At 43.0% G+C, this 21,478-nt stretch overlaps 1 protein-coding gene across 1 annotated transcript in view; it reads left to right on the top strand.

The window, feature by feature from the left end:
• The window catches only part of LOC124709101 (myrosinase 1-like), a 134,015-nt gene that overhangs the window by 91,185 nt on the left and 21,352 nt on the right, over positions 1-21,478 (top strand). Inside the window, exons 6-8 of the mRNA XM_047240750.1 lie at positions 8,774-8,921; positions 15,519-15,661; positions 20,212-20,349. Of these exons, the coding sequence (XP_047096706.1) occupies positions 8,774-8,921; positions 15,519-15,661; positions 20,212-20,349 (429 nt within the window). The remainder of the gene's footprint in view (positions 1-8,773; positions 8,922-15,518; positions 15,662-20,211; positions 20,350-21,478) is intronic.

Here is a 21,478-nt window from a genome sequence, read left to right as displayed (position 1 = left end):
TGGCGAGCGATCTCCTACACTGGCCGTACACCACTGGTGATCGTCGAGGGGACACTGAATAGTGCACGGTACATCCAAACCGTCATCGAACCCATCGTTCTACCATTCCTAGACCGGCAAGGGAACTTGCTGTTCCAACAGGACAATGCACGTCCGCATGTATCCCGTGCCACCCAACGTGCTCTAGAAGGTGTAAGTCAACTACCCTGGCCAGCAAGATCTCCGGATCTGTCCCCCATTGAGCATGTTTGGGACTGGATGAAGCGTCGTCTCACGCGGTCTGCACGTCCAGCACGAACGCTGGTCCAACTGAGGCGCCATGTGGAAATGGCATGGCAAGCCGTTCCACAGGACTACATGCAGCATCTCTACGATCGTCTCCATGGGAGAATAGCAGCCTGCATTGCTGCGAAAGGTGGATATACACTGTACTAGTGGCGACATTGTGCATGCTCTGTTGCCTGTGTCTATGTGCCTGTGGTTCTGTCAGTGTGATCATGTGATGTATCTGACCCCAGGAATGTGTCAATAAAGTTTCCCCTTCCTGGGACAATGAATTCACGGTGTTCTTATTTCAATTTCCAGGAGTGTATTTTATACAATGTAGGTGAGATGCTACATCCTTGACGTAATCCTTTTGTGACTTGGAATCCATGTGATAGATATTTACCAATTTTTATTTTTGAAATAGAATTTTTATATAAATTTTGAATTGCTTTAATTATTCTTGGATTTATTCCTATTGATATTAAAGCTTTCCATAAACTGGATAAAGGCACACTATCATAGGCTTTTTCTATATCTATGAATACTAAATGTATTGGTTGTGCCTGAACAATTTTTTTTTCAATAATTTGTTGTAGGCAAAAGATATGATCAATTGTTGATCTTCCAGCTCTAAAACCTGCTTGTTCTTCAGCCTCCTTTTCTTTGTATTCTTGTTCTAACAAATATTTAATAATTCTTCCATATAATCTACTGAAGGTATTGGTCACTGTTATCCCCTATAATTTTTACACTCGTCTTTCGCTCCTTTTTTATGTATCACTGAAATATATCCTACTTTCAAATAATTTGGGACATCTTCCCCATTTAAACATATTTCGAAAAGGTTTCTTAACAATTCCATTAATTTCTTTGTTCCTAATTTTAATAATTCTGCAGGAATACCGCCAATGCCTGTAGCCCTTCCATTCTTTAAAGATTTTATTGCAGTTTTTACTGTCTCTATTTCCAAACGGATGTAGTTTTCTGCTTGTAGATCTATCATTTCATTATATTCAGGGTTTCCCAAGTATTCTTCCCTGTTTTCTGTTAATAAACTTTTAAAATATTTTTCCCAAGAGTCATGAGTAATATATTTAATATGTGTTGTTTCTTTGGAATTCCTTCTTAAATTTTTTATATTTTTCCATGCTTCTGTGTTTCTTTTACCACCAATATAGGATTCAATTTTTTGACATGACTGTTCCCAAACTTTGTTTTTGCTTCTGCAACCTTTTTCCGGATTTTCGCTTGTTGTGCATTAAGCTCTATTTTATCTTGAAGATTTCTGGTATTTAACCATTTTAAATATTTTTCTTTCTTTAATTTCACTTCCTTTTTAATTTCTTCATTCCAGTAGTATAATGGATGGTTTGTACGTGTTTCTTCTGTTTCTCCTAAAGATTCCTTGGTGGCTTCATGTAGTTTATTTACAATATAATGATATTGATCTTCTGTATTATCAAACTCTGTTTCTACCAGTTTTTCATCTAATCTCTTTTGATATAAAAATATTGTGCTTTCATTCTCAAAACTATTCAAATTATATTTAGGAATTTTGATTTCTGTTTGTATATTTTCTATAGGACAATTTCGATTTTCTTCAGCGCTTTTTCCTCTGAAGGGGAATAAAAATTTGGAATTTACCAAATAATGATCGCTAAGAGTTACCCCTCTATATACTATTATGTCATGTATTTTTATCCTCATTTGCTGTTTAATTATAATATAGTCTATTATTTATTTTTGATTCAATGTATCTTTATGCCATGTGTATTTATGTATTTCTTTATGTTGATAAAAGCCATCTAATATTTTCAATGAATTTTGTTCACAGATATCAATAAGTCTATTACCATTATCATTTATAACATTTTCTCCAAATGGTCCTATAATTTTATTTCCAATTTTACTTCCAGTTCTACTGTTAAAATCCCCTGCAATAATAATCTCCCTGGTTTTCCCAATATCCTCTATGATTCCATTTAAATTATTATAGAAATCATCCTTTTTACAAATTGGTTCATCTTCGCTTATTCCGTATACTCCTATAATAGTAATTTTGTATCCATGAATATCAATATTAATTTTAATCAGATTTTCATCAATAGGTTCCCAGTTTGTGACCATTCTTTTGAATTTGTTTTTCATCAATATCGATATCCCCCGTTTTGCTCTTTGATTTTTTGGGACACCACTATAGAAATGTGTATATGATCCTATTCGTTCAATACCTCGTCCTTTTTTCTTAGTTTCTGGGAGTATAATAATATCTTGATTTCTAGCCTCCATTTCTTTAATCACTTCTCCTACTTTATTTTGTAATCCTTGTATATCCACACACCAATTAAGACAGTCCGTTTTCTTAGCCTTTTTCGTCTCCTATTATATCCGTCCTGCTGTAATCTTATAGGCTTTTTAACCAGTGAGGTTTTTGCAATGAATGGGGAGTTGGCCCATCGCATTAACCCCCAACCTGGAGGACCAGGTAATTTTTGCTCAAGGTTTTCTTCCTTTAGCCTTTGGTAATCCAATACCTAAACTACAAGGCAGTAGTTGCTAGTTTTGGTCCACCCCGGATATTTTATTTCCCCGGTACCCTCCATATCTGGTGGGCATTCCCCTATCCGCCACCTGGGGAGGCGCCCGGTGGGAGACTAGCAACTCCACACGGGGGAAAGGAACCTAATCGGTATACAATCTGGACCTGAAGACTTGCCCGTATCAAGCGATTTGAGTTGCTTCGCAACCCCTAAGGTATCTACTTCTAAGAAACTCATGCTAGCAGCTGTTCGTGTTTCAAACTCCGGAATATTCCATTCGTCTTCCCTGGTGAAGGTATTTCGGAAAACTGCGTTCAATAACTCCGCTTTAGCGGCACAGTCGTCGGTAACAGTACCATTGGCACTGCGCAGCGAAGGTATTGACTGCGTCTTGCCGCTTGTGTACTTTACATACGACCAGAATTTCTTCGGATTTTCTACCAAATTTCGAGACAATGTTTCGTTGTGGAACCTATTAAAGGCATCTCGCATTGCAGTCCGTGCCAAATTTCGCGCGTCTGTAAATTTTAGGCATTCTTCGGGATTTTGCGTTCTTCTGAACTTCGCATGTTTTTTCCGTTGCCTCTGCAACAGCGTTCGGACCTGTTTTGTGTACCGTGGGGGATCAGTTCCATCTCTTATCAATTTATGAGGTATGAATCTCTCAATTGCTGTTGCTACTATATCTTTGAATTTGAGCCACAACTCGTCATATGTGAAAAGCTCCTATTCTTATCTTGTCTAAACTATTTACGTCGATATTTCACTTACATACTCCATGCAAATACTTTCAGAAAACTCTTCCTAATAGTAAATCTATATTCCATGATAACAAATTTCTCTTCTCCAGAAACACTTTTGGTGCCATTGCCAGTCTACATTTTATATCCTCTCTACTTCGACCATAATAGTCAACTTCTATTTCTTTAAGTGTCTCGTTTCGTAATCTGACTCCCTCAACTGAATCTGATTTGATTCGACTACATTTCAGTATCCTGCTTTTTCTTTTGTTGATGTTCCTCTGATAGTCTCCTTTCAAGCCACTCTACATTATGTTCGACTGGTCTTCCACGACCTTTGCTCTCTGTGACAGAGTTACGTCATCAACAAACCTTGAAGTTTATATTTCTTACCTCTGGATTTTAATTCCTACTTCTAATTTTTCCTTGGTTTCTTTTACATGAAGAATAAAGAATGCTAATAACGTTTGATTAAAAAGCTTTAAGTGAGAACACCTAAAAACCTTGGTAGCATAACTTTTCGGCACACCCTCATATTTACTGAATTGCTAGTATTGGATCACATTAACCACAGTTTCATTTATTCCTTGTGTGCACACGCACACAAAACAAGAAGCACATATTAATATGATTAGTCAAATACTAGTAAAGCAAACGAAAATACAAACGGTAAACATCGAGATAATGTACCTGAATCTCAACTTTGCTTTACGAGCCCGCAGGTAATGTGCAAAGAAAGAGTGACATCTTTCACAGTGTCTCGTGGTGCACGCGTTTTCGGAGGTGGACGGGAAACGCATTTAATGATACGTCGGGCCAGTAGTTCGCCGAGTTTGTTCGACACCTCGACGCAGTACGATAGATACGCCACTCTTATCTTTCTCGCCGTGTTCTGTTTGCTAGGTTCGTACCTTCTCCTTGAAAGCAGATCCGCCACATCTGTTCTTCCTGAATATTCCTTAAGGTAGTATTGCTTACTAGGTGGTGTGGTGTATCTATCGAACAAAATCGGCAGAATCTTCGCTCGAAGTAACATTAAATGAGCCTTCCGCCCGCTTTCGAAAACACATATACTATGAGGTACGATGAAAGATGACTTGGTGCTCCGTAAACCGGGTGTTTTCCGTATTCCGTGCAAATGCAACAAGGCACACATCAGGCAGACTGTGCTGACAATTGAAGAAAGATGCAAGAAAGGTGGAAAACACGCCGACGTCAAGCAAGCAAGAAAATCTGCGGTTGCAGAACATTGCATAGCTACAGGGGACTCAATAAAGTGTGAAGAAAAGGAACTATGAAGACAGACCTCATCGTTTTGGGACTGTGCTCCGAAGGAGGCTGTCGACATGCAAGTCATCGACGGGTTAATCAAGAGAGACAGTGGCTGCACCCTAAGCAAAGCTCGGGACCGCACGTTCAGAAAACTAAAATCACAGCATTGGCTGAGTCACGTCCACGCCCGACAGGTTCTACAGAAGCAGTGAGGGTCAGGGGTTCGTTCCCAGCCGTCGGTGATTCCGTCACCCCACCACTCTATCCCATGCGGCGTGCGACCGGGCAGCGGGGGAAGGAGTGGACAGCGGTCAGATTATACAGGAGGCGGTATATAGCGCAGACGCTCAATCTAAACGTATCACCTGAAGATGACGGCAAGGTACGCTGTCGAAATATCGTGTTACAAGGACGACTGTACCCAGCTGGACACCCGAGAACAGTATAAAAAGTCAATTTGCAGGGAAAGACAAGACAGTTTTCGTAGTATCGCCATATACCGTGTTTCACTTCACGCCGTCATCAGATCTGCTGTACAGAGAGCTAACATTAGAATAGGCAGAACAGACTTCCATAAAATAACATGTCTAGAGTAATAATGGTGATGCATACTGTGCACCCATTGGGCATGTAATTCAACTTATGCATCACCAGAATTACTCTAAACATTGTCATTTTATAAAAGTCTGTTCCATCCACTCTAATGTTAGTTTTTTTGCGCTGAAAATCTCGCGATTCTGTAAAGGGACACCCATTATATGCAGTAATAAATAGTAATTACCAACCAAAACAAGGGTATATAACTGAGATATTTTTTAAGGCACCCAATAATGCACTTTCCAATGTCGTGAGAGAAATCTGCTGTTTGTGTGGTTTTGCATCTGGATGGTTCTAATCCTACTCCCATTAGAAAAGAATAAAAATAGATATTTTAACTGCCAGACAGCTACCCTATGTAAGCAGTGAGACTGTATCTTTTGTTAAGACGACTTCCTCCAGTTTTCTCTGAAGACCTGCTGCTGAAGCATACAAGAGGCTCTTTTTAACAGAGATGGTCGCTTGTAGTATAATTTTCTTGGTACTGACTGGGTTCAGAGCTTTGTTTACAAACTAAGCTATTTAGAAAGGTCCCCCTTTGCTTCAGATGCAAAACCCAGTTTTAAAGACTTGGAGCTGCAAACGACTGCCCCGTGCCACAGTAACAAAGTGGTGTGGTCGACAGAAGCAACCTGCCAAAGAGGTAAGGGCTCTGCCCTCCCATGGGGTGGACGTGCCTTACGACGCCCATTCACAGCCCAACTGGTCTGCCAACTAGTTCGACAACATGCTCGCCGACCCCTCTGACTGTGTGTGGACTCCTGCGAGTGCTTGATGGGCCATACCCGTCTGCACTGACGGTGTGTGTGTGCTGGCAGCTGACGGTCAGGGCTAGCAGGTAGTCGAACCGATGGACCCAGACCAAAGACCCAACTGCGGAAAAAAATGGTTCTGAGCACTATGGGACTCAACTGCTGAGGTCATAAGTCCCCTAGAACTTAGAACTACTTAAACCTAACTAACCTAAGGACAACACAAACATCGATGCCCGAGGCAGGATTCGAACCTGCGACCGTAGCGGTCGCGCGGTTCCAGACTGTAGCGCCTAGAACCGCTCGGCCACCAGCGGCCGGCCCCCAACTGCGGACCCACTTGGCAGTCTTCTCCACCTGTGTATGGGGGCCTTTAGAATTCGCCCTATCTATAGAGACACAACTGCCACTAGAAAATGGCCTCTCAGACTACCTGTTCTGTCGCTCATTGATAGGACTTGGGGCCCTCTCTACATACTTCTAGTCGAAGATGTAAAAAATTTTTACATTTTCGTAAATAATAAAGAGAAGTGGCTCTGGGTTACCACGAATTTCGTCTTCAATTCAATGCTTCAGTTCGTCGAGTGTTCTTGGCCATGCCGTGTAGACCTGACTCTTACGGTAGCCCCACAAGAAAAATCCCAAACGTAAATAATAAGAGTTACCGTTACTGAACATACAGCAACCCTAATGAAGTTCATGAAGGCCCTGTGAGATGAAAATGGGCCTTATCTGATATACGGTACTTGTCCAGAAATCCAGTGTCCTCGTTTACGTAATTTGCTGACGGACTGTAACCACAACTGGTAATCGTTCTCCTGCAGTTGTTGTACGATTTGCAGCTTGAACGGAAGGCATTTTAAATCATATTGGAGAATTTGAGAGGCACTCTTTTGGAACACTCTGCTCACAGCAGCTTGCTTACGAACTGAACGCCCTGGGGTACATAAGACCGAAACGACTACAGTTTCGATGTACTGTGCAGTACGAGCACTGTCTCTCTGTCTCTTTTTTTTAGCATGTCAAGACTGTTCAACAGTTTTAATCGAAGTTTTTATACGGTTTTTTGAGGGAACGCGACCATGACATCCTAAGTTGGAAAAATCTCGGACTCCCTCTGTCTACTTTCGAAACTACCATTGTTTCTCTAAAATATTTTTATGGCAGAAGCACACTTCTGACCGCCCCACAGATCCATGATTAGAAAATGCTGACTCTGTTTCCAGTGCAAAGTCACTGTTCCGCAATGATGCCAACTCTACGTGGCTGCCACTATGCATTTCGATTGTCTGTGTCATCCTGAATATAGATAGTCAGGCGGCAGTTAGAGTTGACGGTAAATTGAGTCCATGTTTCAGAGTAGTTTCAGGGGTAAGACAAGGCTGCAACCTGTCTCCACTGTTGTTCATATTATTTGTGGATCATATGTTGAAAACAATAAACTGGCTGGGTGACATTAAGATAGGTGATCACAAAACAATCAGTCTCGCATATGCGGATGACTTAGTTGTGATGGCAGATTCTATTGAAAGTTTGCAAAGTAATATTTCAGAGCTAGATCAGAAATGTAAGGACTATGGTATGAAGATTAGCATCTCCAAAACAAAAGTAATGTCAGTGGGAAAGAGATATAAACGGATTGAGTGCCAAATAGGAGGAACAAAGTTAGAACAGGTGGACGGTTTCAAGTACTTAGGATGCATATTCTCACAGGATGGCAACATAGTGAAAGAACTGGAAGCGAGGTGTAGCAAAGCTAATGCAGTGAGCGCTCAGCTACGATCTACTCTCTTCTGCAAGAAGGAAGTCAGTACCAAGACTAAGTTGTCTGTGCACCGTTCAATCTTTCGACCAACTTTGTTGTATGGGAGCGAAAGCTGGGTGGATTCAGGTTACCGTATCAATAAGGTTGAGGTTACGGATATGAAAGTAGCTAGGATGAGTGGAGGTACTAGTAGATGGGAACAATGGCAGGAGAGTGTCCACAATGAGGAAATCAAAGAAAACCTGGGAATGAACTCTACAGATGTAGCAGTCAGGGCGAACAGGCTTAGATGGTGGGGTCATGTTACACACACGGGAGAAGCAAGGTTGCCCAAGAGACTCATGGGTTCAGCAATAGAGGGTAGGAGGAGTCGGGGCAGACCAAGGAGAAGGTACCTGGATTCGGTTAAGAATGATTTTGAAGTAATAGGCTTAACATCAGAAGAGGCACCAATGTTAGCACTGAATAGGGGATCATGGAGGAACTGTATAAGGGGGACTATGCTCCAGACTGAACTCTGAAAGGCATAATCAGTCTTAAATGATGATGATGATGATGATCCTGAATATTGTCTTCAATACATTCTGTGTCATACAGATTTAGTTGTTGTGCTTCCCTAGTTTTCTAGCGGTTTGTGCACAGACAGTGGTATTGTCATGTGTAAGTCAAGGAGCTTTGTGCCGTCTGCAGAAACTACCCTTGTGGTACCTCACACCTTGTCTTCTTGTTCCATAGTCCCATTGGAGCAACTCATTTAATGCACTTTGTATTATTGTAACTGACATTGAATCTTGCTGTTCGATTTGAATGAAAAGTGTCTTCGTACGCTTACGTTTGCAGTGCGGCTTGTGGGCCCACCCCATCTTCTCGAGGGAGGGCGACTTCCCAGAGGTGGTGAAGCTGAGGGTGGCGGCCAACAGCAGGAAGGAGGGGCGCACCAGGTCACGCCTGCCGACCCTTTCCCCAGCGGAGGTCAACCTCATCAGGGGTGAGTGCAGTACCACATCACACTTAACTAAGGTCCGTAACTTGCAAGATGTTTATTGAGCAGCAGCTGTCTTTTAAGGGCGTTTCATACTGGACTTGAACGAAATGGAACGGAACGGTAGGCGACCTCTGGTACCGAGCCGAGTGGACGGTCTGAATCAGAGACTCACATGGTTCTGCGACGGTGTAGGCTGCAGATTCCTCGACTTGCACAGTAGGGTGGTGGGGTCCGGGTCGGGCTAAATACACTGCTGGCCATTAAAATTGCTACACCAAGAAGAAATGCAGATAATAAACGGGTATTCATTGGACGAATATATTATAGTGGAACTGACATGTGATTACATTTTCATGCAATTTGGGATCATAGAACCTGAGAAATCATTACCCAGAACAACACCTCTGGCCGTAATAACGGCCTTGATACGCCTGGGCATTGAGTCAATAAGAGTTTCGATGGCGTGTACAGATAAAGCTGCCCGTGTAGCTTCAGCACGATACCACTGTTCGTCAAGAGTAGCGACTGGCGTCGTATAGTGACGAGCCAGTTGCTCGGCCACCATTGATTAGACTTTTTCAATTGGTGAGAGATATGCAGAATGTGCTGGCCAGGGCAGTAGTCGAACATTTTCTGTATCCAGAAAGGCCTGTATAGGACCTGCAACATGCGGTCGTGCATTATCCTGCTGAAATGTAGGGTTTCCCAGGGATCGAATGAAGGGTAGAGCCACGGGTCGTAACGCATCTGAAATGTAACTGTCCACTGTTCAAAGTGACGTCAACGCGAACAAGAGGTGACCGAGACGTGTAACCAATGGCACCCCATACCATCACGCTGGGTGATACGGCAGTATGGCGATGACGAATGCACGCTTCCAATGTGCGTTCACCGCGATGTCGCCAAACACGGATGGGACCGTCATGATGCAGTAAACAGAACCTGGATTCATCCAAAAAAATGACCTTTTGCCATTCGTGCACCCAGGTTCGTCGTTGAGTACACCATCGCAGGCGCTCCTGTCTGTGATGCAGCGTCAAGGGTAACCGCAGCCATGGTCTCCGAGCTGATAGTCCGTGCTGCTGCAAACGTCGTCGAACTGTTCGTACAGATGGTTGTTGTCTTGCAAACGTCCCCATCTGTTTACTCAGGGATCGAGCCGTGGCTGCACGATCCGTTACAGCCATGCGGATAAGATGCCTGTCATCTCGACTGCTAGTGATAGGAGGCCGTTGGGATCCAGCACGGCGTTCCGCATTACCCTCCTGAACCCACCGATTTCGTATTCTGCTAACAGTCATTCGATCTCGACCAACGCGAGCAGCAATGCCGCGATACGATAAACCGCAATCGCGATAGGCTACAATCCGATCTTTATCAAAGTCGGAAACGTGATGGTACGCATTTCTCCTCCTTACACGAAGCATCACAACAACGTTTCACCAGGCAACACCGGTCATCTGCTGTTTGTGTATGAGAAATCGGTTGGAAATTTTCCTCATGTCAGCACGTTGTAGGTGTCGCCAGCGGCGCCAACCTTGTGTGAATGCTCTGAAAAGCTAATCATTTGCATTTCACAGCATCTTCTCCCTGTTGGTTAAATTTCGCGTCTGTGGCAGGTCATCTTCGTGGTGTAGCAATTTTAATGGTCAGTAGTGTATGTCAGTAGGCCATTACACGCAGAAGGCGGCAACACAGTTAGCAGGAAGTGTGTGTCGTGGACTGGGCGGTTTCTTTTAGGTTAGAGGGTCTCGGGGAAATACAAAAAAGGGCTTCTGTATCAATGGCTGCAAGTCAAACATAGGAAGAATGCAGATACGGGAACCTTCGGCATACCAATTGTAAATTATCGTAGCTGTGTTGTGACAGATACAGAGCTTCAAGCGCTGATAGAAATTACCAATGCTCAAATCGTTATGGCCCCTGAAAGCTGGCTAAAACAGGAGATAAGTTCAGTGGAAGCTTCTGCGAAGGATTTAACGGTGTTCAGAAAGGATAGGCTAGATGCAGTTGGCAGTGGCGTGTTTGTTGCTCTTAGAAGTAGTTTATCAGGCAGCATAGCTTAAGGAGATAGTTCCTGTGAGTTAGTATGGGCAGAAATCATTGTTGGTAAGCGGAAAAAAAGGATAAATCGACCCTTTTACCGACCTTCCAACTCAGATTATACCATTACTGAAGGTTTCGAAGAAAATTTGAGTCTAATTTCAAACACTTACCAGACTCATAAATTTATAGTTGGCAATGACTTCAATATAGCCTGGATATGTTGGTGAAAATGTATATTTAAATCCGGAGATACATGTAAAAACGTCATCCAAAATTGTGCTAAACGCATTCTCTGAAAAGTGTTTCAAGCAATTCGTTCTTGAGCCCACTCAGATAGTAAACGGTTGTGAAAATGCTCTTGACCTGTTGGCAACAAATAATCCTGAGCCAATAACGGGCATCAAAACAGATGCAGGGATTAGTGAACATGGGGTTTCGTAGCGAGACTGAACACCGCAGCTCGCAAAACCACCAAAAGAGGAGGAGGAGGAGATTAGCGTTTAACGTCCCGTTGCACTACAGATATCGCATCTGTTTCACTGGCTGTCTTCCCATCAGTTACTACGAACTGTGCTTTTTATTACAAGACATCACGAATCCAGTCGCACAACGTAGATGACACCCTATAGGTGTGTGATTTAATTACAAGCTACTTGTGAAGAATGGTATCAAGAACACTTTCTAAGTCTAGAAATACGGGACCAATTTGAGATCCCTTGTCGAAAACTCTCATCACATCGTGAGAATAAAAAGCTAGTTGTGTTGCACAAGAACGATATTTCATGAAACCGTGGTGACTGTGTATTAATAGATCGTCTCCTTCGAGGCACTTCACAATTTTCGAATATAGTACATGTTCCAGAATGACACTGAAAATCGACATCAGTGATATGGGTCTGTAATTCAGCGGATTAATCCTATTTACTTTCTTGAGTACTGGCGTGACCTGCGCAACTTTCCTGTCTGTAGGTATGGATCCTTTATCGAGCGAGCAGGTGTATACGATTGTTAATTAAGGAGCAATTAAATCAGCATGCTGTGAAACGAATCTAATTGGTGTACAGTCTGAGCTGGAAGACGTGCCAGTACTAAATGATTACAGTTGCTTCATTATACCAAGGATATAATGGCCGCAGTTCTTGATTCGAATTCTAAAGTAATTTCTCCGCCTCCTTTGTCAAGGAATTTTGGAAAACCGCATTTAGTAACTCCGCTTTAGTGGCACTGTTATCGGTAACATTATCATTGCTATGCTACAGCGACGGTGCTGACTACGGTTTGGAGCTTGCTTACTTTACATACAACCGGAACGGACTCCAGTGCTGAAGGATAAAATCCCTTAAATTACCTTTTTAATGAACAGAATTTCTTTAATGGAAGCTTTTCTTCTATTATAGCAAAGTTCCTTGAAAAACAGAAGATGCATCAAGAGTCTTATTATGTAGATTTTCAGCAACCATGTTTGAAGTATTGATCTGAAACAAGTATTTAAAACAGAAATAAATTAGAAAATTTTAGAGCAAACTGATTCAAATACGGAAAGTTACTAAGCGGCAAAGCCAAACCATTGTTTTCAATTGTGGCCATTAATACCGCTATGTCGTTTGGTAAATAGTCGCCAACTCAATAAAGGATAGAAGGAAGGAGTTTGAGTTTAACGTCCGGTCATTAGAGACAAAGCACAAGCTCGAATTGTGTCAAGAGTGGGGAAGGGAATCGGCCGTGCCACGTCAAAGCAACCATCCCGGCATTTGCACATAGATGACTGTTACTCCATTTACATGGTTAAGTATGAGAATATACCAAATGTTTTTGCCTTTCAGCAGTAAGCAGCCGTAATTGATGGTGGGAAACAATATTTCACAATTTATACACGTCTCTAATATTGAAGGTAATAAATGCACATGCATCTGTGGCGCAGTTACGTCACCACAGTTTGTCTGGAAATTCTTGCATCTACGACAAAACTTTTGTTGATACAGCTTATGTATGCGTAAACTATCGCGAAGCTGCTACAATGATCTGTAAATCACAATTCTGCCATTCACCACTGAATATTTTCATTGTATGCTCCAGTACATCGACTACACGACTTAACTATCTGCTTCACAGCCTCAGACTCTGAGCATGCCAATAGCGATTAGAAGTGGAACCGCCACATAAAACTAACCTCAAGAAACGCAGATGCTAGACTGAGATCTACTGAAAAAATCATCAGGACATGTAGTCCATCAACAGAGTAGGTAGCTTACAAAACCGTCGTTCCACCAACACTTGAATACTGCTAGTCAGTACAGGATCCAGACCACATAGAATTTATGGAGGAAATAAAGAAAATAAAAAAGCAGCACAAGACACAATCAATGCCTTGCCTCCGTGATAGCAATGGACAAACTATCGAAAGACAGTGTTTCCACAGCATAGTTATTAAACACAGCCTTTCGAAGTAAATATTCCAAAATTCGAATCAAGAACAGCTGCCAACATGAGTAACGCAGAAGCAGATATCCTCGGAGTAGTGAAGCAACTTAAATCACTTAATAAAGGCAAATTTTCTGGTCCAGACTGTATACCAATTAGGTTCCTCTCAGAGTATGCTGATACTATAGCCTCATTGTAACAATCATATACAACCATTCGCTTGACGAAAGATCCGTACCCAAAGGCTGGAAACTTGCACAGGTCATACCAATATTCAAGAAAGGTAGTAGTAGTAATCCACTAAATTACAGGCCCATATCGTTAACGTCGATATGCAGCAGGATTTTGGAACATATATTGTGTTCGAACATTATGAATTACCTCGAAGGAAACTGTCTATTGACACACAGTCAACACGGGTTTAGAAAACATCGTTCTTGTAAAACACAACTAGCTCTTTATTCACATGAAATGTTGAGTGCTATTGAGAAGGAATTTCAAATTGATTCCGTATTTCTGGATTTACGGAAAGCTTTTGTCACTGTACCACACAAGCGGATTGCAGTGAAATTGCGTGCTTATGGAATATCGTCTGAGTTATGTAACTGGATTCGTGATTTCCTGTCATAGTGGCCACAGTTCGTAGTAATTGACGGAAAGTCATTTGGCGTTCCCAATGTTTTAAGCTCTTTGCTGCTCCTTATCTATATAAACGATTTGGGAGACAATCTGAGCAGCCGTCCTAGGTTGTTTGCACATGACGCTGCATCGACTAGTAACGTCATCAGAAGATCAAAACAAACAGCAAAACGATTTAGGCAAAATAGTATGGTGCGAGAATTGGCAGTTGAACCTAATTAATGTAAAGTGTGGGGTTATCCGCATGAGTGCTGAAACGTATTCGTTAAATCAGTCAAATATAAAGGCTGTAAATCCAACTAAATACCTAGGAATTACAATTACGAACAGCCTAAATTGGAAGGAACGCATAGAAAGTGTTGTGGGGAAGGTTAACCAAAGACTGCGTTTTATTGGCAGGAGACTTAAAAAATGTAACAGATATAGTAAGGAGACTGCCTTCACCACTCTTGTCCGTCCTCTTTTGGAGTACTGCTACGTGGTGTGGGATCCTTAGCAGATAGGAATGACGAAGTACATCGAAAAATTTCAAAGAAGGGCAGTAGGTTTTGTATTATCGTCAAATATGGGAGCGAGTGCCACTGAAATGATACTGGATTTTGGATGGACATTATTAAAACAAAGGCATTTTTCGTTGCGAAGCAATCTTCTCACGAAATTCCAATCACCAACATCCTGCTCCGAATGCTAAATTATTTTGTTACACGCCAACTAACATAGGGAGAAGCGATTGCCACGATAAAATAAGGAAAATCAGAGGTCGTAAGGGAAGATGTAGATTTTCGTTCTTTCCGCGAGCAATACGAGATTGGAATAATAGCGAATAGGGAAGGTGGTTCGATGAACCCTCTGCTAGACACTTAAACATGATTTGCGGAATATCCATGTAGATGGAGATGTAAATTTCGTTAAAGATTCATTTAATAAGCGCGTGTCACATAGATGCTCAAATGCTGCGAGAGAGGGGTCTAGAATCTAATGAGACGGGAAGGTGATATTAATAGTAACACCAGTTACTTGCTTTTGGGTGTATTGTGTAGATGTCCTCATACGCTGTCACAACGAATTGGTCGCGTTCCCTTTTCCTCTCGACTCTCACTTCCTGGAGGGAGCCGTCGGGACTACCGCTGAACGCGGAGAATCACCTTTGTCGAGGTCTCACAGAAGAATCTCCACTGATCTTGCACTACGGAGGACTGCATGAATTCCTACAGTGAGAAAGTATAATAACCTGGCCCGAGAGTGTTTCAATCTACAATTTTTCAATGAAAATCCGCCACGCTTCCCACTCGCCCACTTCTTCAGAATAAATGACCATTCTGAGAGAAACATCATCTGATATCCTACGAAATTCAGCACCCTGGGAGCCTACTGGAGTTTATGAGAGAGGTAATTTTAGTATTAACCTGACAGCCAGGAGACCAGCCGATTCTGCTGCCAGTTTTGATATGGCGACTGAATTTGATCTCTCTGACGCCGACGTCGTTTCAACAGGCACTGCCGACTTCTTCGGGATTAACCACTACTCTTTCTCGCTGGCGACGTCCGGCAGCAGCGGCTCCGAACCCTCCAAGACTTACGACTCCGGTGTCGTCACTTCCGTGTTCGACGGATACCCCAACAGCTTCTGGATATCGGTAAGTTTGCTTGACATGAGGTATTTAAAAGAAAAAGATGTCCTATATTCTTACAGGAGAAACAGCGTCCAGTCAAATTAATGTGGCCACCACTTATGTTCGACGTCATCTTTCAATAAGCACTCATAGACGGAAGTTGGCAGCACTAGCAGTGGAGGGCATATGAAGCGTGTCGGTTGGACTCGGAAAACAGTGCAGTCGTTGTCGTAATGATGAAAGGGAGCGATGTATCTGACGTCGAAAATTACATGATCATTGGCTTGTGGCCAAAGGGTTGAGGCACTTGCGAAACAGCTATGTTTGTAAACTGTTCGCGTGCTGCAGTGGTTAAAGTATACCGTGCATGGTAAAATGGCGAAGAAACGCGAACTGAATGTAATCGACCCTGCAAGTGGAGTAGAAAAGAGTTTGGCACCTGCAATAATTTAATTTGATAGAAACTAATCTGATAAAGGAAAGTTTCATTATCGTAGTGAGAAATGAAAGGGTTGCTCTACCGATCTACAGAATGAAAGTTCTGTCCAAAATAACAATTTGATTTATTATGACTAAACTCAAAATAATAAACAAAACTCATGAAACATTTACAATACGTCAAATTTGATGCTCAAATAAACGCTGTGAGGGTGAAGTTGTCCATAAACCAGCTTCTGACATTTGTGACCAAGTTGTATGTGGAGCCAATTCCTTGCAACTCAAATCTTAATTAAGAGAAACACCCAGCCAACCCAACATTAATTGCTGCTACATTAGTGAGAACTCAGACATTGAACATCCAAGACAGAACCACGTAAGAAAAGACGGGAACAGGCGCGCTCTGCTGAGCTCCGATTGTCACAGAGCAAAATTCCCTAATCTGCCGGTGCTGCGGACGTACATTACGAAGCTGTCTTCTTAACTGCAAGGACACGATCTGGCGTAACGGAGGCGATGGCTGGTTGCTTCGATGTCCCGTCGTGGTGATGATAATGTCGCGAGTATAGCCCGAAACAAATTATCCTGGTCTGGTTGTTCCAGACTAAAGACTTCCTAGCAATTCAAATGCGCCTCTGAGGGAGACGTAGAAGGCTCGTCACACAATCACTGACGGTACAGTGATTGATTTTAACAAGCGAATTCACACAGTTAACTCCGATATAGTCGAGAGCCAAAACTGCTCAAGACAGACAACATAGGCCGCTTGTATGCAGAAGGCCAACTGTACTCGGAAAGTTACGTTGAAGTCGAACAGTTACAATTAAATGAAAGTATATTAGACAGGGAACGGAAGGCAGGCTGTCTAGAGCAGTGAGAGCTCAGTCTTGTAACCTACTCCGACCGAAAGGCGAGAGCCGACTCCACCAAGAGCACCCGTACAAGCCGAACACAGAAAATTCCCGCCCCCACCACAGTGGCCGTGGTTAAACGTGCCAATGAAAAACTCGAAAACCGGTGGACAATTCCACTCCATAGCCGAAGCACTAGTATTCCATCAATGGAGACAGTTGGCGCCAATTTCTGCGCCGATTTTGCTACATCACGGAGCTATCCACTGATCAAGCCAGTCACAGTTATGATTTTGCAGAACACGCGGGAATTTGCCCGCCAAGACTGCCTGGGAACACAAGTCATTCCCACGGCTCTCTGGTAGCCCATCAGAAAGCATTTTCATTAAGTTTCTGCGAAGTAACGGAATCTCTAACCCCAGCCGCTCCTTCAGGCCCCTGTGGGCGTGTCGGCGCCGCTCTGGGACGTCCGCGTGTGAAGGAATAGCAACTTTTCACTGCATGGGATTAGAGAGGAAAGTATACATATCTTCTGAGTTCTCAATACGAGCCTTGTAATGACAACACTCGGCTATACTTCCCCAAAAAAATGGTTCAAATGGCTCTGAGCACTATGGGACTTAACAGCTGTGGTCATCAGTCCCCTAGAACTTAGAACTACTTAAACCTAACTAACCTAAGGACATCACACACATCCATGCCCGAGGCAGGATTCAAACCTGCGACCGTAGCGGTCGCAGACTGTAGCGCCTAGAACCGCTCGGCCACTCTGGCCGGCTATACTTCCCCAAATCGAATTACTCAGAGTAAGATATAAATATGAGAGGGGGCAAGTCACTGTGTGCATCATAAAGGCGGGCCACCTCTCAAGGTTACAAGCAGAAGGAGGCAACATGACGGTCTGGTTGGGTCATCTCGTCATTATGCAAGGCACAACGGATCAACACAGGCAAGCATTTATCCTTTGGGACTACGTCCACCCCTATACGCAGTCTATTTATCCACGGCACGATTGAATCTACCAGCAGGAGAATCCAACGTGTCACATAGCAGACAGCGTACATGTGTAGTCCGACGAGCAGCCTCGTTACAACAGATTTAGGAGACATTCACGCATGACTGTTTACAAGGCTATCGACGATTTGGAGATTACTACAGCCGATGGTGTTCGAGCTCAAGTTATATTGCAGGGCAAAATTTTACACAGTCCAATTTAGCCACCGTTACGACTGTTGATGATGAAATGATAAGAACAACACAAACACCCTGTCCCCAGGCAGAGAAAATCCCCAACCCGGCCGGGAATCGAACCAGGGACTGCAAAATTCAGAAGCAACAACGCTAGCCACTAGACCACGACCTGTGGAGATCGGAGTACTCTAGCGTCTTCGTCTGGAGAAAACTCGGAGATGACAGGATTCCATGGATTATCCAGCTGATAGCCACTGTCACGGTCTATTAAATTTTTCGCCCTCCGTATTTCAACGGATTCTTTTATAATGGAATCCCAAAAAGATGTTGCTATGGCCGAAATTAATGTCTGTCTTACTCTATCGAAATTCCGTTGGAGATACAATGTCCACAACTGCAGACTTGCTAGGTTGCAAAAGGCGAGTGCAACGTTTATTTTCTGAGCACTAAATGTCCAAATGTGTGTGAAACCTTATGGGACTTAACTGCTAAGGTCATCAGTCCGTAAGCTTACACACTACTTCACCTAAATTATCCTAAGGACAAACACACACACACCGCGGCTAATCCCGCGCGGCTTCTGGGCACTGCTCTTCCACTATTCGTGTTGTTTGTCCTGTATAGGCCATATCCCACTGGCAAGGTGTTTTGTAAATTCCCGCCTTCCGCGACAACAAGTCTTCCTTCACTGATCCCAGCAGGTGCGAAATCTTAGATGGTGGGAAGTAAATCACCTTCACCTGAAAATTACTAAGGATTCTTGCTATTTTGAAGGAAGTACGAGTATTTCCAACGAAGGGAAGAAAAGATAGGGATTTTCCTGACGCTGCCTCCTCTTTAGCTACTTCCGTGTTCTTGGATTTAGCTGAGAATGCCCTGTTAATTTTCCGGACAGAGTATCCGTTGTCTCTCAACAATGTCTTTAGGCAAACTATCCGCATTCGCAAGCGTATTGGCACTGTGCACAAGGATTTTAAGCACACTCACAGTTTCGGATAGGTGATGGCAACTTGAAGAGTTTAAGAGCAAATCAGGTGAGTTGGCTTACAATAAATAGAATGTCTCAGAGAGCCGTCACGCTTCTGTCTAACCAAAACCTCCAAGAAAGAGAGATAACCATCTTCGTACACTTCCATAGTAAATCTAATGTTCTCGTGACAAGTTAAGATGATGTAGAAACTCTATCAACTTCTCTTCTCCGTTGGATCTCACCCTGAAAGTATCATCCAAGTACACCCTCAAAAAAAAAAAAAAAAAAAAAAAAAAAAAAAGCGAGTTCAAGAATCACTGATTCAAGTGTCCTTTCCTCAAAATCCTCCATAAAAAAAAGTTTGTCACCAGGGGAGACAAGGGCGGCCTATAACGAAAAATGGTTCAAATGGCTCTGAGCACTATGGGACTCAACTGCTGAGGTCATTAGTCCCCTAGAACTTAGAACTAGTTAAACCTAACTAACCTAAGGACATCACAAACATCCATGCCCGAGGCAGGATTCGAACCTGCGACCGTAGCGGTCTTGCGGTTCCAGACTGCAGCGCCTTTAACCGCACGGCCACTTCGGCCGGCGGCCTATAACGACGACGTCAGTCTGTACAAAATATTATTGCGTAAACATTTTTAATTCGAATGCAAAATTTTAAATTTTACATTATTTACATTGTTCGCACTCCATGAAATCAAAACTTTGTTCTGATTTCATCGTAATACGGGAACGGCATTTGCGGAATGGTTGATGTTGGGCAGTTGTAAGTGCTATGTCTGACAACAGTGTCAACGTCAGACGTCAAAGTGCAGCGGCAAATACAACCAATATGAAATGAAGAACGAACATCAACAGAAAGATCACTGAGTATTGACAACTAAAATGGGCAATATCTCATCATGTATTTGTTTATAAGCATACTTTAGAGTTTGCTTTTTCAATGTTTCACCACAACTTCCACCCTCGAAGGACACCACTTCAGCAACAGCGTAGTGGCAAACGGAGAGTGCATTTGTATGTGTACATGGTGTATCCGAACCTAGTGAGTTAACAGACGCCCTCTGGAGACTGCTGTCACTTATGTAAACTCCGCTGCTTCTAACTCGTTGCAGGACATACCGTGGGGTCTGCGTAAGCTGCTCAACTGGCTGCACAAATCATACCCCGGGTATCCGTTCTTTATCACCGAGAACGGATGGTCCGACCCGCCTGGAGTTCTGAACGACACAGCACGCATCCACTACTACAGGGCAAGCTGACCTTTTCTTTCTCTTGTGTAGCATGGACTGTAAAACATCTGGTGACAGCTTGATCCTTCTTTTCAGTATACTGCTGCCCTTCCAGTAGTTGCTGGTATAAATTTGTGTCGTTAGGCCAAGGTCAGCGAAGGCACGCTAAGCTGCACGCGAGCCGAATGCGAGAGTCGCGTGCGGCCAGCAGAGAGACTCCGCCCGTCTCGGCTTTGTTCGGTTCTTCTCGGAAGTACTCGTTACTGCACGAAATTTCATTTAGTAACACAGTGCGACGTTTTTCGGTCGGCAACGACTTTTTTTCAATTCTACAGAGTCTTGGTGACAAGGCTGCTTGCCTTCACTATTTTTTCTTTACATAAAAGAAGTTCACAGCTTTTTCCACAAAATGAAGCATTCATACTAATCCGTACTGATTCCTGTAGAGGAGAGTTTCCAACTGAGGAATGGAAATTGCTCCGCGATGGCAAAAGTCATGGGACAGCTCCTAATATCACGTCGGCCCTACTTTTGCCCTGCGTAATGCAGCAAGTCGACCTGGCATGGACTCGATAAGTCGTTGGAGGTCCCCTGCAGAAATATTGAGCCATGATGCCAGTATAACCATCCATAATTGCGAAGACACTGCGTGAAGAATTTGACAGAGCACTGAAAGACCAAAGTCGAAACAAGGCCCGGGGACTAGACAAAATTCTATTAGAATTACTGATAGCCTTTGGAGAACCAGCCATCACAAAACTCTTGCATCTGGTGAGTAAGATTTATGAGACAGGTGAAATACCCTCAGACTTCAAAAAGAATTCAGGTGTTGACAGGTCTGAAAATTACTGAACTATCAGTTTAATAAGTCACGGTTGCAAAATACTAACACGAATTCTTTACAGAAGAATGGAAAAGCTGGTAGAAGCCGACCTTGGGGAAGATCAGTTTGGATTCTGTAGAAGTGTTGGAACACGCGAGGCAATATTGACCCTACGAATAACCTTAGAAGATAGATTAAGAAAAGGAAAACCAACGTTTCTAGCATTTGTAGACTTAGAGAAAGCTTTAGACAATGCTGACTGGAATACTGTCTTTCAAATTATGAAGGTGGCAGGGGTAAAATACAGGAAGCGGATGACTATTTACA

Source organism: Schistocerca piceifrons, chromosome 7 (genome assembly GCF_021461385.2).
Source record: "Schistocerca piceifrons isolate TAMUIC-IGC-003096 chromosome 7, iqSchPice1.1, whole genome shotgun sequence".
In the NCBI taxonomy this organism is placed as follows: Eukaryota; Metazoa; Arthropoda; class Insecta; order Orthoptera; family Acrididae; genus Schistocerca; species Schistocerca piceifrons.
Note: the sequence above shows the minus strand (reverse complement) of the source record. Positions and strands in the feature narration are given on the sequence as shown.